Source organism: Aedes albopictus, chromosome 3 (genome assembly GCF_035046485.1).
Source record: "Aedes albopictus strain Foshan chromosome 3, AalbF5, whole genome shotgun sequence".
NCBI lineage: Eukaryota > Metazoa > Arthropoda > Insecta > Diptera > Culicidae > Aedes > Aedes albopictus.
In genome coordinates this window covers 122,656,817-122,683,715 of record NC_085138.1, presented here as the reverse complement: position 1 = coordinate 122,683,715, position 26,899 = coordinate 122,656,817, and the positions used below count along the sequence as shown (strand labels likewise).

General features: G+C 40.0%; 1 protein-coding gene across 1 annotated transcript in view; it reads right to left on the bottom strand.

Annotated features, from left to right (window-relative positions):
* LOC109433280 (uncharacterized membrane protein DDB_G0293934) overlaps positions 1-26,899 on the bottom strand; it is a 509,917-nt gene that overhangs the window by 311,875 nt on the left and 171,143 nt on the right. Inside the window, exon 3 of the mRNA XM_019709711.4 lies at positions 2,308-2,420. Within this exon, the coding sequence (XP_019565256.4) occupies positions 2,308-2,420 (113 nt within the window). The remainder of the gene's footprint in view (positions 1-2,307; positions 2,421-26,899) is intronic.

Below are 26,899 nucleotides of genomic sequence, written 5' to 3'. Positions count from 1 at the left end.
TGAAAAAAATGAAAAAAAATCTTTGAAAAAATACTTGGAACTGCAAAACCCTCTGAAAGTATACATAGAAGAATTTCTTGAAAACTCAAAAAGAGTATGTTCTGGAATAATTTTTGAAGAAATTGCTGAGAGTATCAGAAATTGCTGAGAGTAAGAACAGGAAAAATAGCAGAGAGAATACCTGAAGAAAGGTCTAAATAAATCCCAAGCAATCCTTGCAAGAGGTATACTCGGAGGCACTTCTGAAGAAGCTCTTGATAGAAGCTCTTGATGGACTTCCAGAAATGCCTGAGAAAATCCCTGGCAACACCCGAAGGATCCTTTGAAGAAATGAAGAAACAATGATTTCAGAATAAGTTTCTTGAAAAATTTAAGAATATCTAAGAGAGAATCCTTGAGGATTTTTTGAAAAAAAAAATCCAAATTACTATAAGAGTTTCCTTCTAAAACTGTATCTTTTAAAGAAAACTTAAGAAAAATTTCTAGAATAATTGCCCAAATTTTTTTAGAATAATTGTGGGACCCTAAAAAAACTGGCGAAGGAAATGTTTGAAGAAATACATACACGAACTTCTATAGCAATCCTTGAAGTAACATCCTGAAGAACCACTGCAGGAACCCCAGGTTAGTTTTGTTAGGAAACCCGTGGGCTAGATTCAAGACGCATCCTTTGGGAAATTTCTTCAGAGGTTGTTGAGGAAAGTCCAAGGAGTATTTCTGGAAGAATTCCCAGAGAAATTTTCAAAGAATCCCATGCATTCAAGTAGGAAAATGGACTCTAAAAAGATACCTAGAGGATATTCTGGGACAATTCTCGATAAAATTCATTCTTAGAAATCCTCCAAGCATCTTCTTTCTATAACAATTCCCGAAAAAATGATAAATCTGGCGGTATCCTTAGAGGTGGAGTAAGTTTTAAAGAAGAACATGGGAAGTAATACATTTATAATGAATTCACGGATGCATCTTTAAATGAACTATTACTGAAGTTATAAAAAGAATTCTATCAGAAATGTCTCTCCCTCGGTAATTGAGAATGTGGAATTTTTTCAGAAAACTTAGAGAGAGGCTGTTTCGAATCTTTCAGAACGGACGGGCTATTTGCATATTGCTGAAGTGTCCTACGGTAGTGATGTTGGCGAAGCATGCCGTTCCAAGAATTAGAGATAGCATTAGGACCGGGTGACTGACAGTTAGAGTTCTGGAAATTACTTTAATAAGGTACTTGGAATCCTTATTTGGAGATTTAAACCATTAGAAACATTGAAACTTATCTGAAGCATAACAAGTTCAGAAAAATACTGAAATTCTTAAGGAAATTAAGGAAATTTTATAAAAATCTACATTTTCGGAAATTTTGGAAATTTCTTCAAATATTCGAATATATAATTGCGTGAAACATATAGTAAAATACAAAAGTTCTGTAAAGCAACACTGATAACCAAGCAAAAGTAAATACAACAAAAACAAAAAGGAGCCGTTTTAGATAGTCTGAGATAGTCAATTCATTGTTTTTTACATTTATCATACAACTGTTTAGTATGCCGAGGCAAAGTCCTTAAAATATTACCCCACCCCTATCTGACCTCAAAGCGATTGCTCGTGGTAGTTCAAAGAATTCCTTGGCTTTAGGAGGCGAACCAGCTCTCAAGCTGAAAACCTCTTAAATAAAGACAAAAAAAACCTTGGCTTTTATAAGAGCGACGTTTACGTCAGCGAGTTTAATTGTCAACCTGCATTTAGACACAGGCAGTACTGATATTGCTTTATTTAAAGTATTGATGCATAAGCATTCACATATTCAAGCTGTAGCTTATCCCGTCTTCATCTATTAGTTTGAAGGTATAGCAGTAACAGAATCTGAGGTGTTCCTTCATACTTATGCTCATATTTTAGCCTAAAAAAACGGCAGTTTGACATGTCATGCTTCGAGCATGTGTGCTTGTCGAAACACAATCTTCGCCTCTTTTTTCCTGCTTATTTATTCATCACACATTAGGACCTTCTGCCCAAATGGTCCCACACCTTATGTGAATCAGCGGTCCGTATGAAACACGTCTCAACCCACAGGATACATTCTTCTCACCATCATCAGTATGATGTGAATCAGACCTATAAAATTCCAGTAAATTTAGAGAAAAAAAAAACCTCCACCTTCAGGTAGCACACTCGATCCGCTTGTTGTCAAACACCTTCTTGGAATAACGACTCCGCCGTTAAAAATGTAAATCCCATCAGGAAGAGAGAAAAAAATCACAACGATAGATATATCAACATAAAAAAACGAGAGAAAAAAAGGCTACTTACTTCCACACTAGTAACGACGATATAAAAATGACTAACAATAGTAGCACTGAACACAGCACAATCATGGCGGATGTTTGGAATGATGGACTGCTATGATAGCTCGCGTCGAGGATCTGAAATGAAACAAAAAAAAAACGAAGAACCAATTAATACCTTCTCATATACACACACTCGTTCATCGTCATCGCACACCCGAATCAGATTGCGGTGGGGGGGAAACGATTAGGCCGTCTCCCATTCCACAAGCGCGCGAGCACCTTCAGGTACGAAAATGATCGTTAGGAGAGAATAGGTAGGTAGGTTGTAAAGGTGCGCACGACGAGCGGCGCAGATCATAAGAAACAGACGCCGTGATTCCGGGGATGGTCCCAGTCAGTCAGTCAGTTCTTTCCTCGTACACGTACGAAACGGAGCCGAAGATCGTTAAAAAAAAAGCAGATCGCTTCTGCAGACGTAATTAAAAGCAAACATTTCGTTAATAACTTAATTAAGACACCAATCGGTGAAGGCGGGCTGGGGTGCCTTGTGGTGGTGAAGTGATTGTTGGAATGACAAATGCGTGGTGCTGATGGGGTATGCAGATATGGTGCGGGAATTTGTACTACATATTCAAGACTCCGTCTTGGAGAAGCTTCACTCAAATAGTTGCTGAGATTGAACTCCATTGATTTGGCGAGATTATTGTCATTTAATCTTGGTGTATGCATTCAATGTTTCCTCTTGCTTGCAGTGAACCCTCTTTCCAATTCAATCTCAGGCTCAAGCTCATGTTTCACTCATTTATTTAAGTTGGTAATTTCCAAAGCAATAGCACGGTATACAAAAGTATTCTCATTTCGCGAGCATTAAGTGAGAAATTGGTTTGGCAAGACAAGTTCTCCTGGAATTACTGCAGGATTTTCCCGAGAATGCCTCCAAGAGTACAACGGAAGCTGCTGCAGGAGTTCCTCGGGAATACTTCCAGGAGTTCTTTGAGAATGTTTTCCGTTTTTCGGCATATTTCTCTAGGAGCTCCTCCAAAATTCCTTCATGAGTTCCTTGGAAAGTTCTTCAAAAGCTCCTAGGAAATTCCTCCAAGTAATCTTCGGGACTTCCTCCAGGAGTTACTCGGGAATTCTTCCGGGAGTTCCTTGTGTAGTTATGCAAGACTTGCTCTGGAATTTCTCGGATATTCCCTTTAGGAACTCCCTGAAACATCTCAAAGATTTACTTTTGGAATTCGCAATGAGCTTCTGGAAGAATTGACGAGAAACTTCTGTAAGTGTTCCGAACGAACTCCTTGAGAAATTCCTGAGGAAGTCCTGCAGGTGTTTCCTGGATTCCCTTGGAGATATTCTTGAAGAAATTTCTGAGAAAATCCAGCAGCTATTCCCAGGAAATATCTGGAGGAATTACATAGGGGCCCATATAGCCGAGGCGGTAAATGCACGGGTATTCAGCATGACCATGCTGAGGGTGACGGGTTCGATTCCCGTTCGGTCCAGGATCTTTTCGTAAAGGAAATTTCCTTGACTTCCTTGGGCATAGAGTATCTTCGTGCCTGCCACACGATATACGCATGCAAAATGGTCATTGGAAGAGGAAGCTCTCAATTAATAACTGTGGAAGTGCTCATAGAACACTAAGCTGAGAAGCAGGCTTTGTCCCAGTGAGGACGTTACGCCAAGAAGAGAGAGAGAGAGATCTGGAGGAATTCCTAAGGAACTCTTGAAGAAATTCCCGAGGAACTTCTGGACGAATTTTAAGAGGAATCACTGAGGAACTCCTGGAAAAATAATCTCAAGGAACTCCTGGAGCAATACCCGAGGAATTTCTGGATGAATTCTTGAGGAACTCTTGGAGGAAATTCCGAAGATCTCTTGGAGAAATTCCTGAGCAACTCTTGAAGAAATTTCCGAGAAACTCCTAGAGAAACTCCCAGAGAGATTTTGGAGGAACAAACAGGGAACCTCTTGAGGAATTCTTAGGGAACTATTGGAGGAATTCTCGAAATGCTCCTGAAGAAATTTCCGAGGAGATTTCGGAGAATTTTTGGAGGAATTGCCCAGGAACTCCGGGAAGTTTTTCTAAAGAACCCCTGGACAAATTCCCTAGGAACTTCTGAAGAAATTCCCGAAGAACTCCTGCAAGAATTTCTTAGGAATTCCTGAAGAAATTTCCGCTGAAGTTTAGAAGGGCTTTTCCATAAACTTCTGCTAAAATTTCCGGGGAATGCCTGGATAAATTTCCAGGAAACTCCCGGATGAGCTGCCTAGGAGATCCTGAAGAAATTTTCGCTGAAGTTTTGAAGGGATTTTCCATAAACTTTTGCTAAAATTTCCGGGGAACGCCTGGATGAATTTCCAGGAAACTCCCGGATGATTTGCCTTGGAGCTCCTGAAGAAATTTCCCAGAAACTCATGCATGAATTTTCGAGGAACTCCTGGAAAACAATCCCAAAAAATTTCTCGACGAATCCCCGAGGAATTTCTGGATGAATTCTTGAAGAGCTCCTGGAGAAATTGCTGAGCAACTTATATAAAAATATCTGAAAAACTCCGAGGAATTTTTGGAGGAATAAACGGGGAACTCCTTGAGGAATTCTCGGGAAACTGACATTTTGGAGGAATTCGACTCCTTGAAAAATTCAAAAGAACTCCTGGAGAAACTTCTGGACTAATTCCCGAGGAACTTTTGGAGCAATTCCCGAGGACCTTCTGGATTAATTCTTGAGGAACTCCTGAAGGAAATTCCGAAGATCTCTTGGAGAAATTTCTGATCAACTCTTGAAGTAATTTCCGAGAATTCGAAATTCCTAAGGAAGTTTTGAAAGCATTCCCGAGGAACTACTGAAAGAATTTCTTAAAACTACTGGAGGAATTTCCAAGGAATTCTAGGAGGAATTCATTAGAAACTACTGGGTGAATTTCCTAGAAGCTCCCGAAGAAATTTTCCAGAATCTCATGGCAGATTTTCGAGGAACTTCAGGAAAAACAATTTCAAAGAGCTCCTGGAGAAATTCCAAAGTAACTTTTGAAGGATTTCCCGAAGAACTCCAGGAAAAAAAATCTCAAAGCACACCTGGAGGAATTCGCGAGGAATTTATGGATGAATTCCCGAGGAACTTCTGGATGAGTTCTTGAGGAACTCCTGGACGATTTCCCGAATATCTCTTGAAGAGATTCCCGAGCAACTCTTGAAGAAACTTCCGGAAAATTTTTGAAGAATGAACAGGGAACCCATTGAGAAATTCTTGGTGAAATATTGGAGGAATTCTCGAACTATCTCCTGGAGAAGTTTTAGGAGAATTCTTGGGAAAACTTTTACTTGAGAACTCCTGGAAGAATTCTTAAGGAATTCCTTGATGGATTCCCGAATTACTTCTGAGGGAATTTCCCTAGCAATTCCTGAGAGAATTTCTTAGGAACTCCTGAACTTCTGCACGAATTTCCCATAAACTCCTGCAGCAATCTCCGAGGAACTCCGGGATGAATTGCCAAGAAAATCCTAGAGGATTTCACGAGAAACTACTGGAGAATTTCCTAAGAGCTCTTGAAGAAATTTCTGAGGACTTTCTGAATGAATTCTTAAAGAACTCCTGGAGGAATTCTCGAAGTTCTCTTGGAGAAATTCCTGAGCAACTTTTGAAGAAATATTCGAGAAACTGCCGGGGAAATTATGAAGGAGTAAACAGAGAGTTCCTTGAGGGATTCTTGTGGAATTATTAGAGAAATTCTCGAATTACTCCTGAAGAAATTTCCTCCAGGAAGAGTTTTTGGAGAATTCTTGGGGAAATTTTTCTGGAGCGCCGGGAAGTTTTGCTAAAGAACTGCTGGAGGGATTCCTGAAGAACTCCTGGAAAAAAATCTAGAAGAATTCCTGCAGAAGCTCCTGGATGAAATCCCGAGGAACTCCAGGAAGAATTTCGTAGAAACTCCTGGAGAAATTCCCGGGGAATTTCTGAAAAAAAAATCGCATAAACTCTAGTAGCAATTTCCTGGGAACTCCTGGAGGCAATTCTCGGAGAACTCCTGAAAAAAAAACCTGTGAGCTCCTGAGAACATTTTTGAGGAAATCTTGGAGGATTCCCCAAGGAATTTCTGTAACAATGACCGAGGAACTACAGCCATTTCCGAGGAAGGAAAACAATTGAAGAACTTTTGTAGGAATTCCCGAGGAAATCAAGGATGAATTACCGAGGAACTCTTGTAGAAATCCCCGAGGCCTTTCAAGAAATTACTGTGGACCTCATGAAAAAAAGAGAAACTCCTACTGCAGTTTAGGAAGAACTGGTAGGCAGTTTACGAGTAACTCGTGGAGGAATTTCTGGAGGCATTCTCGAGGAAATCCTGGAAAAACTCGCAACGAACTCCTGGAGGAATTTCCGGGTAACTTCTGAAGGAATTTCCCATAAACTCCTGCAGCAATTCCCGAGAAACCCATGGAAACATTTCCAGGGAATTCTTGGAGAAATTCAAGGGGAACTCTTGAGGAAATTCACAGAGAATTTCAGGATGCTTTCTTAAGGAATTCCAGGAGGGATTCCCGATGAACTCCTGAGAAAAAATTAAAAAAAAACTGATGGAGGAGTTTTTGAAGGAATTCCTCACAAACTCCTGGAAGAATTTCATAATAACTCCTGGAGAAATCCAAGAAGAACTCCTGGAGAAGCTCCTGAAGAACTTCTGAAGTAATTTGCCATAGACATTTGCAACATTTTTCGAGAAACCCTTGTTGAAACGTCCAGGAAATTCTTGACGGAATTCAAGAGGAACTCTTGGGGGAGTTTATGGGTAACTTCCGGAGGAATTATTGGAGAACTCCTGGAGAAATACCTTAAGATCTCCTGGAGGAATTTTTGGGGAACTCTTCGGGTGATTGCCAAGGAACTGCAGCAATTTCTGAGGAAGGAAAAAACTGAATAATTCCTGGATAAATTACCGAGAAAATTTAGGAAGAATTTCCCAGGACTTCTGTAGAAATTCCCGAGGATCTCATAGAGAAATTATTGAGGACCTATACTGTAAAAAAATCCGAGAAACTTCTACCGCAGTCTACGGAGAACTCCTGGGGAAATTTCTGGGAAACTCCTGAATAAATTCCAGGATAACTCTTGCATGAATTTCCGGAAAACTCCTGAACGACTTTTTGGAGAAACTTCCAAGGAACTGCTGGGGGAGATCCCAAGGAACTCGTGGAGCAATTTCTGGAGGCATTCACGAGGAACTCTTGGAAAAGTTCCCGATGAACTCCTGGACTAATTCTCTTGGAAGACCCAAGAAACTCCTGGATGAATTCTCGGACTCCTGGGCGAACTCCTGGACGACTCGGAGAGGAATTTCCGAAGAAATCTTTGAGAAATTCCTGAAGAAATAAAAAAAAACTCCTGCTGAAGTCCTCGAGGAACTTTTGCTTGAATCACCGAGGAAGTCCAGCAGGGATTCTTGAGGATCATCTGTAAAATTGCAGGGGAACTTCTGAAGGAAGTCCCGGGAAAATTCTGGGAAAATTTGAGTGGAGCTTCTGTAAAAATTTCAGAGACAATCCTGCTAAAATTCCCGAGGAATTCCTGAGAAAAATCTTAATGAACAGCTTGTGCCGAGAAATGCCGAGTAAATACTTTTGGAATTTCCGGAAAATCCTGCTGAAATTTTTAGGGAATTCTTGGAAGAATTCCCAGAGAAAATCTGAAGAAATACTTTGAGAGCTCCTGAAGGAATTCCCGAAGATCTTTTGAGGTAATTGCCAAGGAACTTCTACAGCATTACCCGAGGAACTGCAGTAATTCCAAAGGAAGGAAAAAAATGCTGAAAAATTCCTGTAGGAATTACCAAGGAAATTTAGGAAGAATTACCGGAACTTCTGTAGAAATAACCGATGATCTCATGGAGAAATTACTGAGGACCTCCTGCAAAAAAATCCGAGAAACTCTTACAGCAGGTTACGGGGAAATCTTGGTGAAACTTCATGAAAACTTCTGCGGGAATTCCAGAAGAACTCCTGCAAGAATTCCCGAAAATTCCTGGAGCATTTCTTTTGGAGGATTTTCCAAGAAACTCGTGGAGCAATTTCTGGAGGCTTTAACGAGGAACTCCTGGAAAAGTTCCTCATGAACTCCCAGACGAATTCTTTTGGAACACCCAAGAAACTCCTGGGCAAACTCCTGGACGACTCCGGAAGGAACTGCCGAAGAAATCTTTGAAAAATTCTTGAAGAAATTTTTGAAAAACTCTTGTCGGAGTCCTCGAGAAACTTCTGCTTGAATCCCCGAGAAAGTCCAGTAGGATTCTTGAGGATCTTCTGTAAAAATTGAAAGGCAACTTCTGGAGGAATTCCCGGGAAAACTCTGGGCAAATTCTCGAGGAGCTTCTGTAAAAAATTCCAGCTGTAAAAAAGCCTGCAGAAATTCCTGAAAAAAAATCTTAAAATCAGTTTGTGCCGGGGATTCCTGGGTATTTTTTTTTTAATTTCCAGGAAAATCCTGGAGGACTTCCTGGAGGAATTTCCAAGGAACTCCTGGAGAAGTTCCCAAGGAACTCGTGGAGGAATTTCCAGAGGCTCGAAAAACTCCTGTAAAAATGTCCGATGAACTCCCGTACGCATTCTCTTGATATTCCCAAGAAACTTCTGGACGAATTCCCAAGGAACTCCTGAAGGAATTTCCGATTAACTCTTTGAGAAATTCCATCCAGAACATCTGCTTGAATCCCCATCAGCAGGGATTCTTAAGTATCGCCTGTAAAAATTGCAGTTGAATTTCTGATGAAAGCCCCGGGAAAATTTTCGAGGAGCTTCTGTAAAATTCCAGAGAAAATCCTGGTGAAATTCTCGAGGAATCCCTGAAAAAAAATCTTAAGGAACAGCTTGTACCGAGAATTGCCGAGTAAATTCTTTTGGAATTTTCAGGGAAATCATGTAGGAATTTTAAATGAATGCTGGAGGATTTCATGGAAAAATCTTAGTGGAGTTCTCGGAAAGCTCATGAACTAAGTTTCGCAGAAATCCTGGAGAACATTTTCGAATAAATAAAACGGCATTGCGAACGGCCTCTACGGGGGATACTTCTCACTTACACTAAAGTCGATTATCCTGGAGAGGAAGATACCAGAATGTCAAAATGTTATAATTGCGGGGTAACCATACTTTTAAAATTGCACTACTTGCAAAAGAGTTGTTGTATCACGTGCCTGGCAGATGAACGCTGAAGCTGCTGGCAAGTAGAATCCAAACTCTACCAATCATCAAACTTCAAATTTCGATAATACAAGTGACGGATATCAATTTGCATGTTCAAATCTCAGGCGATCAAAGCTGGGGTGAAATTTGAAAATCTCTCGTTCTGTAAAGAGTAAACTGGGTAAGTTGATGCTCGAGCAATCAATAGTTTGCTAGCGAACAAAGCATCCACAAATAAAACTTCATATAACGAATCCAATCGTTCTCGAATAAATTGAACAACTAGCATTCTTCAGATAAGGTATATTACAGCACAACACTTCAAAAACTAATCAATATCAAAACATGATGAACAACATCCCAGTGTTCATCTTAAGAATACTTCACACGTGCACATAGTGACCCGTTTTCAATTGAGTCGATTCAATACCACTTGCAGACTAGGTATATCCCATCCTGTCACCAGTGTCCGCAGTACACAATATTGCTATAGATAGATCCGAGAAGGGCCAAGTTATGGTTTGCTGCTCTAGTCTCTCCATTGTTTGCTTCTTGGAAACAGACGCTCTTGTCCCCCCACCTCCCCTGAACAAACAACGTCGTTGACGCCCCCAGCTCCCATCCAATTCATTATGATAAGAGCCGAACAAAATAAGCAAAAAGAGTTTACTCTTTCTTTATGAAGCGAAAGGATTTCTATCCCATCGTCGTCGTCGTCGTCCTCGTCCAGTCCGGGTTCGGGGCGACTCTCTAGTCTCTATATGTTAGGCAAGGGCGAGGTTGAGCCAAATCTAAAGTGATCATCCTTTATTCCTCCGCCGGCTGACTTTGGAGTGAACTACAAACAAAGGAGACTTCTCTCGCTCGTATAGGTAGAGCGCGGTGGTTGACGAACGCCAGGATATGAGCGAATGACTACGGCCGCGGCGGTGACAACGAGGTCGTCGTCGTCGTCGTCGCCGTTCCAAGTGTGTAGTGTGATAAGAGCAAAATCAATTTAACATTGTGCTCGCGTGAGGTATGAGAGCCATTTTCTATTACCGTCCGTCGCTCGCCGTGGCCTAAGCTGGCGCTGGAAGTGACCGTTGTCGGCGTAGGCACAGTAAAAAAAAATCTAATTCAAATGCACGTCGGTTTCGAACACTGACTGGTCTACTGAGTGAGAGTCGCGCCCGATCTCTATCGATCACATTGTCATGTGAGCGCCTAGTTATCATTAGGATGCACACACGGAAAAAGTTTGTGAGAATTTATCATCTATTGTTTTTTATCTAATTCCCGTCTATCTAAGCACCGAACAGTTGATTTTTTTTTCTTGCACCTCGCCATTTATAAATAAGCTTCCATGACATGTAGAAAAGTATTGTAAAAGAAATACAATTTCCCTCAAATAATAGGATAGAATAATTATCCTTCGAATTCTGTTTCCGTCTAGTCCACGTCGCCTATTTTGGGCACAACCTGAACTCAATTCCCGGCACACCTTTAACGTGACCCTATGGTACATAGGATCGCCAAAAATGATTTCTATTACTATTCGGTAACAATCTGCTTTGGTGTGATTGCCTTCGTCATATGCAAAACGAGAGAAATGGTCAACTCGTAAGTGGTGAGAAATGGAAACTTGAAGTTTTGCGTAATTATTCGATTCCCAGTGCTATAGGGGCTGGTTATTGATAATCTTCATCTTTTTGCTTCCATCTGCTGAGTCATTTGCAAAAGTAAGCTGGAATATCTGTAATAATTGACTGCATTCCGTCTGATATGACGGGAATAAGCGTATATGATGAAGCAGATTTTTTTTCTTGAAATCCAAAGTCAAAAGTTTCACTAACGAGTTTCGTCTTACTTTTTCAAACTGTGCAACCGTCACAAACCAGACCGAAAGGCTTCCATCCGACGACGCGGTCTTTTCAATTACTTTTAATCTGAAATAGCGTTTCGATTCGTTGTCCGATGTCCGGTCGTCGGTGGATGTGGGTTGGGTAGGTACTCGCCAAAAGGTCAATCATAGATACCTAGCTAGACCTACCCAGAGATAGACAAGTGCGATTCACCAGATGATCAGATGACGAACGATTGCAGCAACCAGCCAGCACCGAGCAGCCGTAGGAGAATGGTCACTTGAAAACCGTAATTTAATGATGTCACCGCCGCCGAGGCGGTCGGTGGAGATTGGTTTTCTGTTTCGTGTTTGATTTGAGTGAAATTGATTTTTTCTTCGATTCGATAAGGTTGGTTTGAAGTTAGAATTTTTTGTAACATGTGAAAACTACATGTGTTTTCACAAGTGCACATGATTATCAAAAAATCCAGAATACATAGTAGTCATTTTCAACTTAATCGCATTGCCTTGGGTCTTATTCAAGATTTTTTCAAGAAATTTCTCAAAAGATTCATCTTGAAACTTTCCATGAATCGTTTCTTAGGAAATTCCTTCAGAAATTCTTTTTGGGATTGCTTTGGAGATTCTTAAGAATATTCCTTCAAGGGTTGCTACAGAGGTTCTCCCTCGTGTTTTTCTTCAAATATTTCTAAAGGGATTACTCCATGAGTTTTTATTTGGATTTTTTATAGGAATTGTTCTTGAAAATTCCTCAGGAAATTCATCACTGTATTACTTCAGAAATTTCTCCATGATTTCCTTGAAAATTTCAAACATTTGAATTTCTCTATCGGATCCTTTAGGTATTACTCCATATAATCAGGGAGCCTCTCAGGCATTTATTAAGAAACGCCTCTAGAAAGTTCAGAAGAGATTCTTCTAAATCTTTCTCCGGTTTTTTATTCATTCTAAAAGCTTCTCCAGGTATTTTTCCAGGAATTCATAAAAACCTCTCTTCAGGGTTTCTTTAAGATTTTTTCCCCAGTGATGCTTCAGGAACTTCTCCAACGATTCTCTCAATAATTAATTCCTGCAAAAGTTACTCTATTCTTCCATGAATACCTGCAAAGGATTCTCCAGTTCCTCCAAGAATTCTTCCAAAGCTTCCAAAGCTCAGAAATCTATTAGTCTCTCTGTCAGCAGAGATTTCTGCAGATTTTTTCCAGAGTTTGCTTAAGAACAACATTAAAGATTTCTCCAGAAATTTCTTAAACACTCTTTGGGACTACTTTTTTCTAGGAATTAAGGAGGAAGGAGTTTTTTCATGTGTTGTATCAGTCAGTCATTTAAGATTTCTTCAGAGAAAGCTTCAGAAGTTGCTTCAGGAATTTGTCCATGAATCTCGTAGAAAATGTCATCTAGGAATCTCCAAAGGTATCATCTAACGCTCTTTTTCCACGTATTTCTTTACAAATTTCTTCAGAGATCATTCAAGGACTATCCAACTATTTTAATGCCATTTCTGGAAGAACTTCTGAAAAAGAAATTCTGGAGGAATATCTGGAACAATTCTAACAGGAATCTAAGGATATACTCCGGACGGAACCACAGAATGTAGGGAGGAATTCAACAAGGAATTTATGGAAATAATATTGTTAGAATTTCCGGAGGAATATCTCTTTACGAATTTAAAAGAAATCTTTAGTGAAGTTTAAAAAAAATGCAAGCAAGAACTCTTGAAGAAATCCCTTTTCTTTTTTTTAAAGAAATTTTCAAAATTCTGGTGAAGTCTCTGGAGATATTTTTGAAGAAATGCCGGAAGGAATTCCAGAAGGAATCCGAGTAGAAGATGTTTCTAAAGACACGATCGATAGCATCCCTGTGGAATCCCAGGAAATACTCTTGCATGAATCTCTAGAGGATGACCTGAAGAAATCTCAGAGAAATTCGTGAAGGAATCTCAGGAGGAAGAACTTCTTGGATAAATAGCTGTAAAAAGTTTTCAGGTAGCCCTTTGTGGAATACCATGAAAAAAATAGAAATACTTCAATACAATGTTTGTAGGGTTTTTTGGAAATATTCCGGAACAAATTTGAAGAAATAATAAATCAGCTTCTGTTAAAATTCCTACTTAAAATTCTTGGGAAATTTCTGGAGAATTTTCTAATAAATATTATTGAATAAATCTCTTGAAGATTCCTTGTAAGTAGAAATTTTTAAAATTATTCTTAGAAAAAAAAGCCGGAAAATTTTCTAGCGAAATACATAGAGCAATATCTGGAGGAAACCCAAAGGAAACAAAATTTCTGAATGGACTTCTGGAAGATTTCTTGATTATTTCTTGAAGAAAGTCCAGTACACATTCCTGTGGAAATTTTAAATTGAATCCCTAGAGCAGTTCCTGATGAAATACGTGTACGTATACGTGTAATTTCTGAAGGAAGAGATTTCCTGAAAAAAAAGAACACAGCAAGAATTAATGGAAGAAACTTTGAAAAAAATTCTGAAAAATTGTATGTTGAAATTTTCGAGGAATTTTCAAAACGAATCCATAGAAAAATTTCTGAATTAATTCCTGGTGGAGTTTCAGTGGGAAATCTACTTTGAAGGATTTTGTGGAAATTTCTGGAGAAATTGTTGAGGAAATATCTAGAGGAACCGCAGGATAAATTCCTTAAATAATTCCAGAAAAAGCTTCTGAAGAAAGCACTAGAGGGGTTTATTAAAAAAAAAAAGATTTTGAGAGGAAACCATAGAAGATTTCTTAGAAAAATCCTTGCACAGATTACCTCATAGAGTATCTCCGGGGAAATCGCATAAAAAAGCTTTTGGAAGATTTTGTGGGAGAAGATTTTTTAACGAATTTTTTGGAGAAATTTTAAGTTTTTGTTTTTTTTAAGGAATTGCTGGAAGCATTTCTGAGAGAATTTGTGGAGAATTTCCTGAAAGAAGCATTTGTTGCTGATTTCCGAAAGAATTTATGGAAGAATTTCTAAAAAATCCATGATAGCTTTTTTTGAGAAATTCCTAGAGGATCCTCAAAGGGAAATTCTGCTTCAAATTCTAGAAGAATTTCTGAACCAATCAAGATATTTTAAAAGAAAATTCAAAAAAGTCCGTGAAAGATTTTCATAAAGGAATTTTTGGGTGATTTACTGAATTTGATGAACGAATCAACGGAAGGCTTTGAAAAACCGTGAAAAAAAGAAAACTATGGATTTTCTCAATCAATACCTGAAGAATTCCTGAAGTAATTTTCATATAAGTATCCGTACTCATTCTGGAGAAATTTTCAAAAAATGACTGGAGGGTTTTTTTTAAGAAATGGAGATTTTTTTTATTATCGTACAAATTGGGCTGAAGTATCTCAAATTTTCATGAATATTTTTCCACAGGTGGGGCTCATGGATATATGAACAAAAAAATTAGGGTCGCCTATTTTCCCGGAAAACTCAGGTGGAAATTTTGTGTTTTCCCTGACACTACTTGCTTTGAAATATCTTAAATTAATAACGAAGCACCGTAGAAACAAAGTTTTTTTTTTGTAAAAATGAAAGCAAATTTTCTCGGGAATTAAAAATAAAGTATGTAAAAACTTGTATGTTTGTAAAAATGTACAAAATTCGTATAGAAAAGTCGGGAAACTATGCTCGAACTCATAAAAAAGGGGCATCCATAAAGTATATCACGCTTAGAGGGGGGAGTAGGTGTTCTGAAAAGTGTGACAAGCTATGTATTAAGTTTAGGAAAAACCCGTACGAAGGGGGGAGGGGGGGTTGAAAATTCCCATTTTTCGCGTGACGTACTAAATGGATGCCCGCAAATTGTTTTTGAGGAGGTAATTTCATAAGCTTTAATCGTTGAAATTTTGGGAATGCACATTTTTTCGTTCCTGACTTATGGCCAATTTTGTGAAAAATGACCATATAGGTTTTCAAAGAAAAGGCTTCTATGGTAAATTTCCACGGAATTGGTTATAACTCAGGAACAAAAAAGGTACATTCTAAAAGTTACTGGAATTGAAGTTTATAAAGTTTCCTTCTCAAAAATATTTTATTAAAGAATGTCCTCAATTTCAGGCATAGTTTTTCCGGCTTTTCTTTATGAATTTTCTCAACGGTGGAAAATTTTTTGGAAAACTTTTTTCAGATCATATTTTTCTTGGATTCCTGAGAAAATTTGCTTTCATTTAAAAAAAAACTTTATTTTTACGATGCTTCGTCCTTGATTTATGATTTTTTAAAGAGCAGGCCTATATGGCACATTTGGACAATTTACATACACACAAGTGGCCATAACTTAAAAACGAAAAAAAAGTGCATTTCAAACATTTCAGCGATAAAAGCTTATGAAATTACCGTCTCAAAAGAGGAAAATTTGTGCAGAAATTAAGTTTGGGCTTTAACCAAGGAATCTAGTTCGCGAGAACATGTCTTGCTCCTGGCCATATGAGGTGGGACTATGGAGGTTTCCACTTTCCAGAAAGTTTCCAGAGAGCCCGAAAAAGAGGGCTCCAAGGGGCTCCAGGGGCGTTTTAAGTGGTTGTTTCAGGGGTTTTGAGGAGCCTTTCAAGGGCGTTCTGTCAAGATTTGTTGGCATTTTAATAGGAGAACGGGGAAATCGGGGCATTTCAATGGTTTTAAGGGGGTTTCAGGGACGTCTGAAGGGGTTTTAAAGACAATTCAAGGAATCTTAGGAGACTTTAAAGGGCATTGCAAGGGTTTCAGAGTCATTTCAGAGCCATTTAAGAGGGTTTCAGGGTGTTTCAGGAGCATTTCAAGGGCGTTCCAAGAGGTTTTTGGTATGTTTGATAGCATTTCATGGGCGTTTCAAGGGGTTTCAGGTGCGTTTCAGGAGGTTTATGGACCCTCATAAAAAGGCATCCAAAAGGGGTGTTCCAGAAGCATTTCAAATTGATTATGATGATTTCAAGGGCGTTTCAATGGGATTACAGAGGTTTCAGGGGCGTTTAGATGTATTTTAGATCAGGGTCGTAATAGGGGGTTCCAAGAACACCTTTAAATCAAAGGGTTTTTAAGTGTATTGCAAAATATATTGTGATAGGGTCTCTAAAAATTCTTCGATACTTCCTGAAATGCCTCCAAAATCCCCCTTAAACCCCCTCGAACCCCATGTAACGCATCTGAGAGGCTCCGGAACCCCCGAAAACTCCTCCGAATTGCTTCCGTAACGCCTCTGAATTTCGCCGAAAATGCTTCGAAACTGACATGCCTTCGGAATCTCCCCAAAACTACCCCGGACCCTAGGTAACGCACCAGCGATTATCCGAAACCCACAAAACGCCTTTGAAACCAGCCTAAAATGCTCTAAGACTTCCTGAAATGCCTCCGAAAACCCCTTAAGACCCACTTGGACCCCATGTAATGCACACGATACTTTCGTAAACCCCCGAAAACGTACCTCGTAACGCCTACAAAACTTGTCGAAGATCCTTTGAAAATCTTTCGGATTGCAATGCTTTTGAAAACCCCCTCAGAATCCAGTTCAGTCTAAACGACGCATATCTAGCGTTCTAGACCACTTAGAAGGATACTGTCTTTAGCTAAGTTGTTCAGAACACTAAAAGCTTGCACAAAGAAAACAATTTAGTTCGAGAATCACTGTGTGGCGCTAGTATTGTAAGGAGCTTCCAGTTTAGTCTAAACGTCTTACATCTCGCGTTCTAGACCACTTGGAATGATACTGTCTTCGGTTAGGTAAATCATTCACTGCGTGGCGCTAGTGTTGTAAGGAGCTTCTAATTCAGTCTAAACGTCGTATATCTAGCGTTCTAGACCACTTAGAAGGACACTGTCTTTAGCGAAGTTGCTCAGAACACTAAAAGCTTTCGCAAAGAAAACAGTTGAGTTCAAAAATCACTCACTGCGTTGCGCTAGTATTCTTATGAGCTTCCAGTTTAGTCTAAACGTCGTATATCTCGCATTCTGGACCAGTTAGAAGGATACTGTCTTCGGCAAAGTTGTTCAGAACACTAAAAGCTTTCGCATAGAGAACAATTTAGTTCGTGAATCACTCACTGCGTGGCGCTAGTGTTGGAATAATGAGCTTCCAGTTTAGTCTAAACGTCGTACATCTCGCGTTCTAGACCACTTGGAATGATACTGTCTTCGGCAAAGTAGCTAAGAACACTAAAAGCTTTCGCATAGAAATCAATTTCGCTCATTGCAAGGCGCTTTTAATTCTGCCTTATTTTGCGTATCCTTTGACAGGCTACCAGTTGTAATCTGTAAGAGTGGATAGGGGCCGTTCAAAAACCACGTGCACTTTTTGGGGGGTGGGTGGGAGGTGTCTGGCCAAAGTCTACACTCCATACAAATTTCAAAATTTTTGTATGGACAAAAATGTACGAGGGGGGGAGGGGGGGTCTGACATGGCCAAATTTTGGTCTACGTGGTTTATGAACAGCCCCATACTGGATAACTGATACAAGGAAACTGAGGAAGATTACAAGTGGTAGTCGAAATACGCGTATCTGTCAAAGGATAATTACAATAGGGCGGAATCAAAAGGCACTAAACTGATTACACTTATTCGAAGAGGGTATTCTGCTTAGAGGGTTCGAAAAGTCGGTACAAGAATATATCGTGGGTTTCCTACAATAGGGGCACAACTCAAAACTTGCCATTTTTAAGATTTTGATGGCAAATAATGAAAAATTATGAAAACTTTCATCTCACAAAAAACTGTTCCAAAATTCGTTGAGAAACGCAAAACTTTGGCATTTTCTAAATTTTCTGCAATAAATATAGGCACAACCTCAAAAAATTAGTCAACTTTTCCAATAGTCGTTGAAAAATAATTCATCATGAAACAGACCCTTTCCATGTTGTCAAAATACGTTTACTTTTGTCAAATGATGAGTGAAATAAGTGAACTGGTAGGAGATGCTTCAAGATTCCCTACTTTCAAACGCTTATCATGGAAATTCACATTTTTTTAGTTGTGCCCCTATTGCAGGAAACCGACGATATATGACCATATATATAGTGTACGAGAAAGGCAAAACTATCGACTCAAACGGCATAATTTCCTATGTTTTGGGCTGGTTTGCTCTTCATTCTTATTGCTCTTAGTATAAAAGCAAACAATAAATTCAAAGTTTACTTCTGGAAGTCTGCAAAGTATTATTCTAAAACCTCTTCCTAGATAACTTCAGAACCGCCTCCATGTTTTACTTTCAGGCTCATTCTACAAAAGTTCCAAAGAAAACTGTCCCCAACAGTATGTCCACGTCCTCCTCCAAGTTCCGAATAATTTCCCCGGTAGCCATCCACGCCCAATCTAACGCAACGCACCGTTGCGTTGGTTGGTGCAAATATTGACCAAACCGGAGCGGAACGGCCAGCAGCAGCCTGCACTTTGTCCGCATTCGTCGTCGTAATCAAGATTCCGTTGCAGCACAGAAACTGAAACTTTGCAACAAATTTCCAGCGGATTTCACTTTCTCTTTCGGACCCGGGCTACCGAATGGAATGGCACTGGCACGTGCTGTGTGGATTTTTCCACCGAAGAACGCGTCCCTCTTGCCTCTTAAGGGTAGGCGTTTTGGAAATGGAAAAGTTTTGGCTAGCTTTAGCGATGACGAGCAAAGGACTGGCGCGGCTCGCGCGCCGGCGAAGGAAAGGGTTTTCCATTGGCTGCTGTCATCATCATTACTGTCCGTCCGCCGCCGTTTTCTTCTCCCGAGATAAGTTGGGGCGTTTCTCGGTAAAAGTTCCGCGTGACGGTTGTTGGTCAAAATTAAATACTTTGGAGGATGAAACGCAATCCGCTGAGAGGAGCTAAGGAGCTGCTGCTTAGTGTGTAGGAGGATGAAACGAGCAATCAGCAAGTTCACGAGTTGACATTTAGGAGTACATATTTGGGGATTGTTTAATGACAAAATTGTTTAATTGTTTGACTAATATATTTGGTCAAATGTTTGAGTGACTAGATTCAAACGATTCCTATGTTCTGGTAGTGATCTCCAATGTTAGGAGCCGATTTGAAAATATGTTCAAAGTTGGATTCTCCAGTAGCTTTACCCTCAAATGCCATTTCTTCCCTCAGCTGGTAATTCTTGAGAAATGACAACAAATCACTTTAGTACAGGAGATTGATCCAGTTACCCCTACGTGCCCCGGTTGAAACGCAAGAATCCCTTCTGGTGGTAGGGAAAGTTTGGTCTGTTCCGCTCCGGTGCAGTTTCTTTCCGCTCTCGGTCGGAACAATTTGGAAAATTTGCCAAACGTCCTGTGCAAAAGTAAATAAAAATTCCTTTCGTGATTCGGTTGTGAGACGATCCGCCCTGGTGCATTCTTCGTTATTCGTGCGCCTTGTTCAACGATTTGTCAACTTGGCTGCCCGCGGGCTAGCTGCCCCGGCTGAATGGGGTCGATTGGGGTCGCCGAGGAAGGGGAATTTCTTTTAATTAAGAATCTTACACCGGAGAGCCATGGAGATGGTGGACGTCTCGAGTGTCGTGTGAAAAATCACTACTCATGCGCTTCGGGGGGACGAAGTTTTATCAGCTGCTGCAGCAGCAGCTGTTGGCTGGAAAGAAGAGCAAGTTTCGCGACGAACTACGATTCTTTTATCGAGAAAGTTTCTACAACGGCGACCATAAATTTAGCCAATTTAAATAAGTTGGCCCGTTTGCGAGAAAAGTGAGCTGCATGCGACTCTTCAGGGGATCCCCAAATAGGCCATTCAGCCGAGCGTGAAGAGTCTCTCCATCGCTCGAAAGCCATTGGAATCAAAAAACTTCTTCAATGCACATCGCTACAGGTACCAGGCCGATGGGTATTCAGATCCACCCCTAAACTCAACAAGCTAATAGCATGAAATGGCAACTTGAAGCGCTTTTAACGCGAACAACAACCACCCAAACAATGCCGAATCGAAGCCAACAAAAAAAAAATCAAATCCAAAATCACGGCCCTTAGCCAGAAATCGCTAGTACGCGAAAAGCTCGTGTTCGATTTTCCACCCTCTTTGCAGTCCTAGACCTAGACAGCAGAAACAAGGAAAAAAGCACCCGATCCCCATAAAATCGAACAAAAAATTTCCCTCCACGGGAATAAAACTTAATTTTATTCGACATTTATAGTGCAGTTAATGGATTCGGCAAGCCGGGAATCCTGTCGACTACGACGACGACGACGACGACCGACAGCGGCCAACCCTTGGCATTGAGCATTGAGCATTGAGCATTGGTGACCGTACACTTCGTAGTTGCTACTCCGTGATTGACCTGAGCTAGCGAAATTGCACAGAGAACCAATTGGCTTGGGGCATGGGATTTACCACCATCCTCAATGTGCACGTTTCGAGAGCTCAAACTTTATTGGGTCAATAACGGCGCTGGCCACGTCCTTACGGTCTACCGGGGAAGGAATGTTAGTTCGACAACCGTTGCTACTAGAGGTTGTATGTACTACTGGACCCTCCACAGTTGTCACGGGAAGGAGTTTTGTTAGTGAGAGGGATTGATAGTTGCATAGATCAAGGATACACTTTGGTAAGCGATGTGGTCCATGCAACTGTGCACTATACATACAAATGTGTCACCTCACAATTTGGAAGAATGGTGAGACCATGAAAATTTATAGAATTAAAAAGATTTTGCGTCACCTCGCAATTGGGAGGACTGGTGAACCAATACACTACTTGCCATGAAATCGATATATTGAAACAAAAAATGTGCCGACACTAACAGTGACGGACCGCACAAACTTAGGCAAAATACTGACACATACATAATTACGGATCATTTCAGTGTAGCCAGCACCGTATGGTGGCGGATTTCGCTTTGATAAGTGATGTGAAACATGCACCTCTACTAAATGGAACTACTTGTTTTCATTTTAACTAAAATATTACACATGTCGACACTGGAGATACTATTTTGTAAATGCAAAAAATGGAAGAAATATATTTCTCTGGTACTTGTGCCGACACATGAAGTGACGAACTTCTCAATGCTTGTTGGATAAATCATAAAAAATATGTTCTAGTTTTATATAGCATATTACATTATTTTAATACGGAACGAACTCACCGATAAATATCCAAAACCTCTGTGTCCAATGATTATGTATTGACGCGGACAGAAGCAGCTACAGTCTTGTTCCGATTATATCACGCCCCATTTCAAAAATGCTTTTGGATATTCTACAAAATCTATACGCATATTTAATATTTTCAACGTTGCAAAACGCGCCTTCAACATTCATCTTAAAGAAGAGGGGAAGCACTTGCTCTCAAATGCAACAGCAAATGAATGAAAAATAATGGACTGACGCGCGGAGGCCGTGATAAAATCGGAACATTACTGTATTTGCCACTGACTGGCATGACAACCACCAATTGCACTGAATCGGAGAACGTCTGGAGAACGATGACGGGCACAAACAAAAAACACAAACCGACGACGACGCGGACAATTCGAACTCAGAACCGACGCGAATCCGCAAATGCAACAAAAGTAACAAAAGTTAAGAAAACCGCTGCAAAACGCACGACGACGAATTCGGCACCCTTAAATCATTTGGAATGTTTACTTGTTCACATGATGATCACAAACGGAAGATATTTAATGAAAACAACAGATTCTAACGTATTGTCATAACCATGACACTTAATTACACACACATGAAAAGTATCAATATGTAAAAGAAACATATATTTTGTAATACGAAAACTTATTATACGAAAACTGGTAGGAATCAATACCCCATAAAAAAAAATGCTGGTATGTATACTTAAGTTTTTACAAAGTCCGCATTATTGATGGTAAGTGCGAATCCTACCGTCTTACTACCATCGGCGCGCGGGGGTGAGAGAAAATGTAAGAGACCGACATTCGCGGCTACGAAGGTTGATGCACCGGGAAACACTTTTTCTTCCTACGGGGTTTCTTAGTGAAAATAAAAGCAAAATCCTTCCTCCACTTTGTCACAGAAAACCACAAAAAAAAATCACCTTCGCAGTCCCCCATCGAGCAAGCCCTGCGCACCGCGTGCCTGGAACTTCATCAGCATCGTTGGTGTTCGTATGAAAACATGAAATGAACACACGCTCTCTCGATGGATTGATGAACCGGCGACCCGCACCCACCCGATCAAAGAACTCCGACACCAGCGCAGAGCCACTCCAAACAGAAATATGTTCTTATTGGAAATTACCCTGCTCCTGCGCCGAAATTGCCCAACCGAGCGAGTTCAGTTCTCCAGCGGATCAATCATTTCACACATGCGCGAGTTCATATACCTCACAATCAGACCCATACGATGCCGTGTTTACCACACACTGTGTTTCGTATACAGTACACACAAGCAAAAACAAAAATAATGTAAACTTAGCTGAATCCTATCGAGTTGTCCGCTCCGTTCATGATGATGCAATGATTATGCACACCTACATCAGCAGCGTCCACACCACTGCATATGTAACACACACATCTTCACAATGTTACCATACATAAACACCGCGCGAGAAACGTATATATGGCGACTTGAATCGAATTTGCGACGAAAAAATAATGGGGTTTTCGAACGCTATTTGCACATTTTCACGATATTTCTTCGATATTCCACTGCACATTCACTTTTTCTTTACATTTTCATCCATTTAATAAATAAAAATGCAGTTTATACCGCAAAGTTTTGAACAAAATCAACGGCACGAGCGAATCACACTACTGGCTGAGACCAGTGCAACCAGAACTCGACAGCGGCCAACCCTTGGCATTGTCGATTTTCTCCAACTCGCGCCATTTGGATGGTTTGCATTGCTCTTCTCGCTGCTGCTGCTGCTGCTGCTGCGAACACTATACTAACTCTGTCGCTGGTCATAACCGCCTGCCTGTATGCCTGCCTGGTCTATGTTTGCTTCAAGCGGCCATTTGCGCACTCGCTCACAGATAATGGGAGATTTGGTCCGCCCAGTCCGTTGGTGCTGGGTGTAGCAATGACAGTCACAGTATGAAGTGCTTAGCAAACTAGTAGGGAGGATTTTTGCGTTGTTTTTTTGTGTTACTTTTGAAAAAAAAAAACTGTACTTGTTCAATTTATCGCAAACATTTCACGTCCGATGCGTTGGTTGATCACAAGAAAATGAAACGTAACGGTGCATTGTTACCAGGTCATATCTAATTCAAATGTTTTCCTGTTATCTAAATTCTAGAATGAGAAAGATTCGAAGATCAAAAGCGTTTGATTCATGATAACTATTTAGTTCACGCATTATCAGCGGTAGTGCAGTGAGAAAGAAATTTCCAGATAAATTGGTGAGCTCGTTTCATATTACTTCTACTATTTTTCTGTCTCTGCAGTGACAGAACTAATAGTAGAAGTAATATGGAACGAGCTCGCCAAGTTAACTATCGATGAAGGCCTCCGTATCGCCTACCATGAGTTTCTGAAAGAGAATGAGAGTCTTAGTTACGGATCAACAGTGCAGCCTGCTCTGTACTCTACGGTCTCATCAAATCCCGTTCTTCAATGCTGACGCCGAGAAGATGTTTCTACAGATCTGGGTGCACCTGGATGGCCGAAAATATCAGCAGATTCGGTTCCGGAAAGAACGATTAGAGCCTGTTGAAGTCCATCACCTACGGTTTCGCCAGCTCACCTTTCCAGGCTAATCGTGTGCTAAACCAGTTGACCGCTGACGAAGCAGAATGCTTCCCATTGTCTTGAAGAAACGGCCGTATGTTGACGACGTCCTCACCGGCAACGACGACCACGCGAAGCACGCCGTAACTTGTCGGCAATTGATGGGGTTCTGCACCAAGCAGACTTCATCCTACGAAAATAGACAACTAACAATATCGTTAGCACCCCTTGTCAGTTATAGATAACCAACCCAGAAGTAAGAGTTCAACCAGCTACAAGTGCTCTCCGTGCCGTGCAGAATCGAGTAATCCCAAAAATACAGTCTTCAATACTTTTGAACGCCTCCAAAGCAGCATATGTATGTACGTCGGCTGTATCTACGTCGTTTTTTGTACATACGAGTAAGGACTGTTCCATAGCCATTTGCTGACAGTCAAGTTACGTATTGCATCCCTCGTCTTCTCGGAAGCTAACTTGCCGACAATTTCATGCATACAACGAATAACGTTCAACGTTTTGGGCTGATTACAGCACCCCCTTCACTGGATCAGGTCGCAGTCGAATATCTGGAATGTTATCACCTTGAACCCAATCGAGGAAGGTCCAACGACTCACCAAAGACCAAGATCCAGAGAATTTCCTTGTTGGCGAATCGCTCTTGACCATTCCTGAGCCCAACTTGGTCAACGTCAATCCAATTCGCATCTGCAGGGGATCAAGAAGTTTGCCCATGACATCTGACGTTGGTCAACTCCAGCAGCGAACCAAGTGGAATCGAAAGCGATCTTGGCCGAATAACTGGCACTTGGCAGAAAAGCGACTGCACCGCAATTGCAATGGTCGTTGAGAAGAATCGTAGAAAACTAGAGAATGGAAGTTGATTTATTTTGAGAGTGAATCGCATGATTCCTAGAACTTCCTTTGGAAGTTCTTCTTTGATTCATTTTTCCAGAAGTTCCTTTTTTATTTTCCAGGGGTTCCTCCGGGAGTTATTCCACACTTCTTCTTTTTCTTTATGGCTCTACGTCCCAACTGGGACTTGACGTGCCTCGCTTCAACTTAGTGTTCTTTCACTTCCACAGTTATTAGTTGAAGGGCATTTTTTGCCTGCCATTGCATGAAATTGTATATTGTGAGGCCCAGGGAGTCGAGAAAATTTTTCCCGACCGGAACGGGAATCGAACCCACCGTCTTCGGATTGGCGATCCTTAGCCTTAACCACAAGGCTAACTGGAAACCCATTTTCCACACATCCTGAAATTCAACCAGGTGCATCCACGGAAATTTTTACCCAAAAGTTTATTCGATTTCAATTGACAAGTTCAAAATTCTTTCAGCAACTTTTTTAAGAAAGTAATCCGGTAATTCCTTAGGGGAATTTCTTTTTAATTGCTTCGGCAAATTAATAGTAAATTCCTTCAAGAACTGCGGTATTCCTTTGGAAATTGTATAGGAAATTTGAGATTTCCTGGAATTCCTTCGGAAACATCTTCGAAGATTTCTTTGGCAATTTATTTTGAAATTCCTTTGCCATTTCGCTTAAAAATTCCTGCGATTGATTTTATGATAATTACGTCGGCCATTTCTTTGAAAACTGTTCCAGCTTGTGTTTTTTGAGAATTATTTTTCTTTTTAGAATTATTTTTTGGAGAGTACCTTTAATAGTTATTCCAGCTGTTTATTCAGAAATTGTATCGGTAATTCCTACGAAAATGTTTTATTGTGGTTCTTAAGAAAATCTTCGGCAGCTAGTTGGGCAACTCTCGACAACTTTCTCGAGAATTCCTACTGCAATTCCGGGTCTAATTTTGGCGATTCCCTTGAGATTTTTCGACGAATTCCTTCGGAAACATCTAGAAGGGATCCTTTGGCTTTTTTTATATTCTGAGGGAAATTTATACGGTCATCTGCTGAGAGCTCATTCTGAAATTTATTTTAAAATTCCTTCAGAATTATTTCAAAAAAAAAATGAGAATGAAATGGATATTCTCTTGGAAATTCTTTTATAAATTCATCCAACAGTTCTTCAATGAGTACTTTAGTAATTTCTTCGGAAATAAAATAAAATCCTTAAAATATTTTTAATAGATGTCGATGGCATTGTTTTTTTTTTTTTTGATTTTTTTGCCGTTTTCCTTGACGATTGTTTTGTTTTAATTCCTTTTACAATTTCATAGGAAATTTCCATCTGAGTTCCTTTCGCAATTCTCTAATCATTCCCTTCGGTAATTTGAGCAGAATTTTTAGAAATGGTTTCAGCAATGACTTTGGTAATTTTTTTGGAAATTCCTTCAATAATTCTCTCAGTGATTTCTTTGGAAATTCATCCAGCTAACTTTTTTGGGGATTTCTACTAGATTTTACTTAGTAATTTCTTCGTCAAATTCGCCAATATTATCTTCGATAACTTCTGTAGGGATACCTTTGGTAAATCCTTTGCGAAAACCATCAGATATTTTCTGAGATGAATCCCCATCAAGCTGAAAATTGCACAAATAAAAACATACAAAATTCAGACATTTTGTTAGCAATTAGATCGACAAATTTTTCAGCTATTTCTTTGGCAATTACGTTGGAACTGTGTAGGTATTTTTTTTGATTTTGAGAATTTCTTCAGACATCGTTTGAGATATTTTTAAAATGTCTACGGAAATTCTTTTAGGAATTAAAACGGAAACACATTTAGAAATCGCATGGAAAGCTTTTATAGAAGGTCCATTAGTAACTTCTTCTAAAACTTCTTTGGAGACTTTTTTGAATTTTTTTTCAACATTTTCTTTGGAAATTCGCCAAGAACAACATACTGGGAAGAAAATCATTTCAGGAGGAACCTTTGTAAGAAAATTTCAGGAGTAATACTACTGGTGAAACTCATTGAACTAGAGAAGCTTTTCTAGAAGTACTTATGAATAAAAAGTCCTGAAGAAGCTCCTCGAAAAAGAATTTTGAATGAAGAAACATGAAGGAATATTTCTGGAGGAGCATTCTCGAAGTA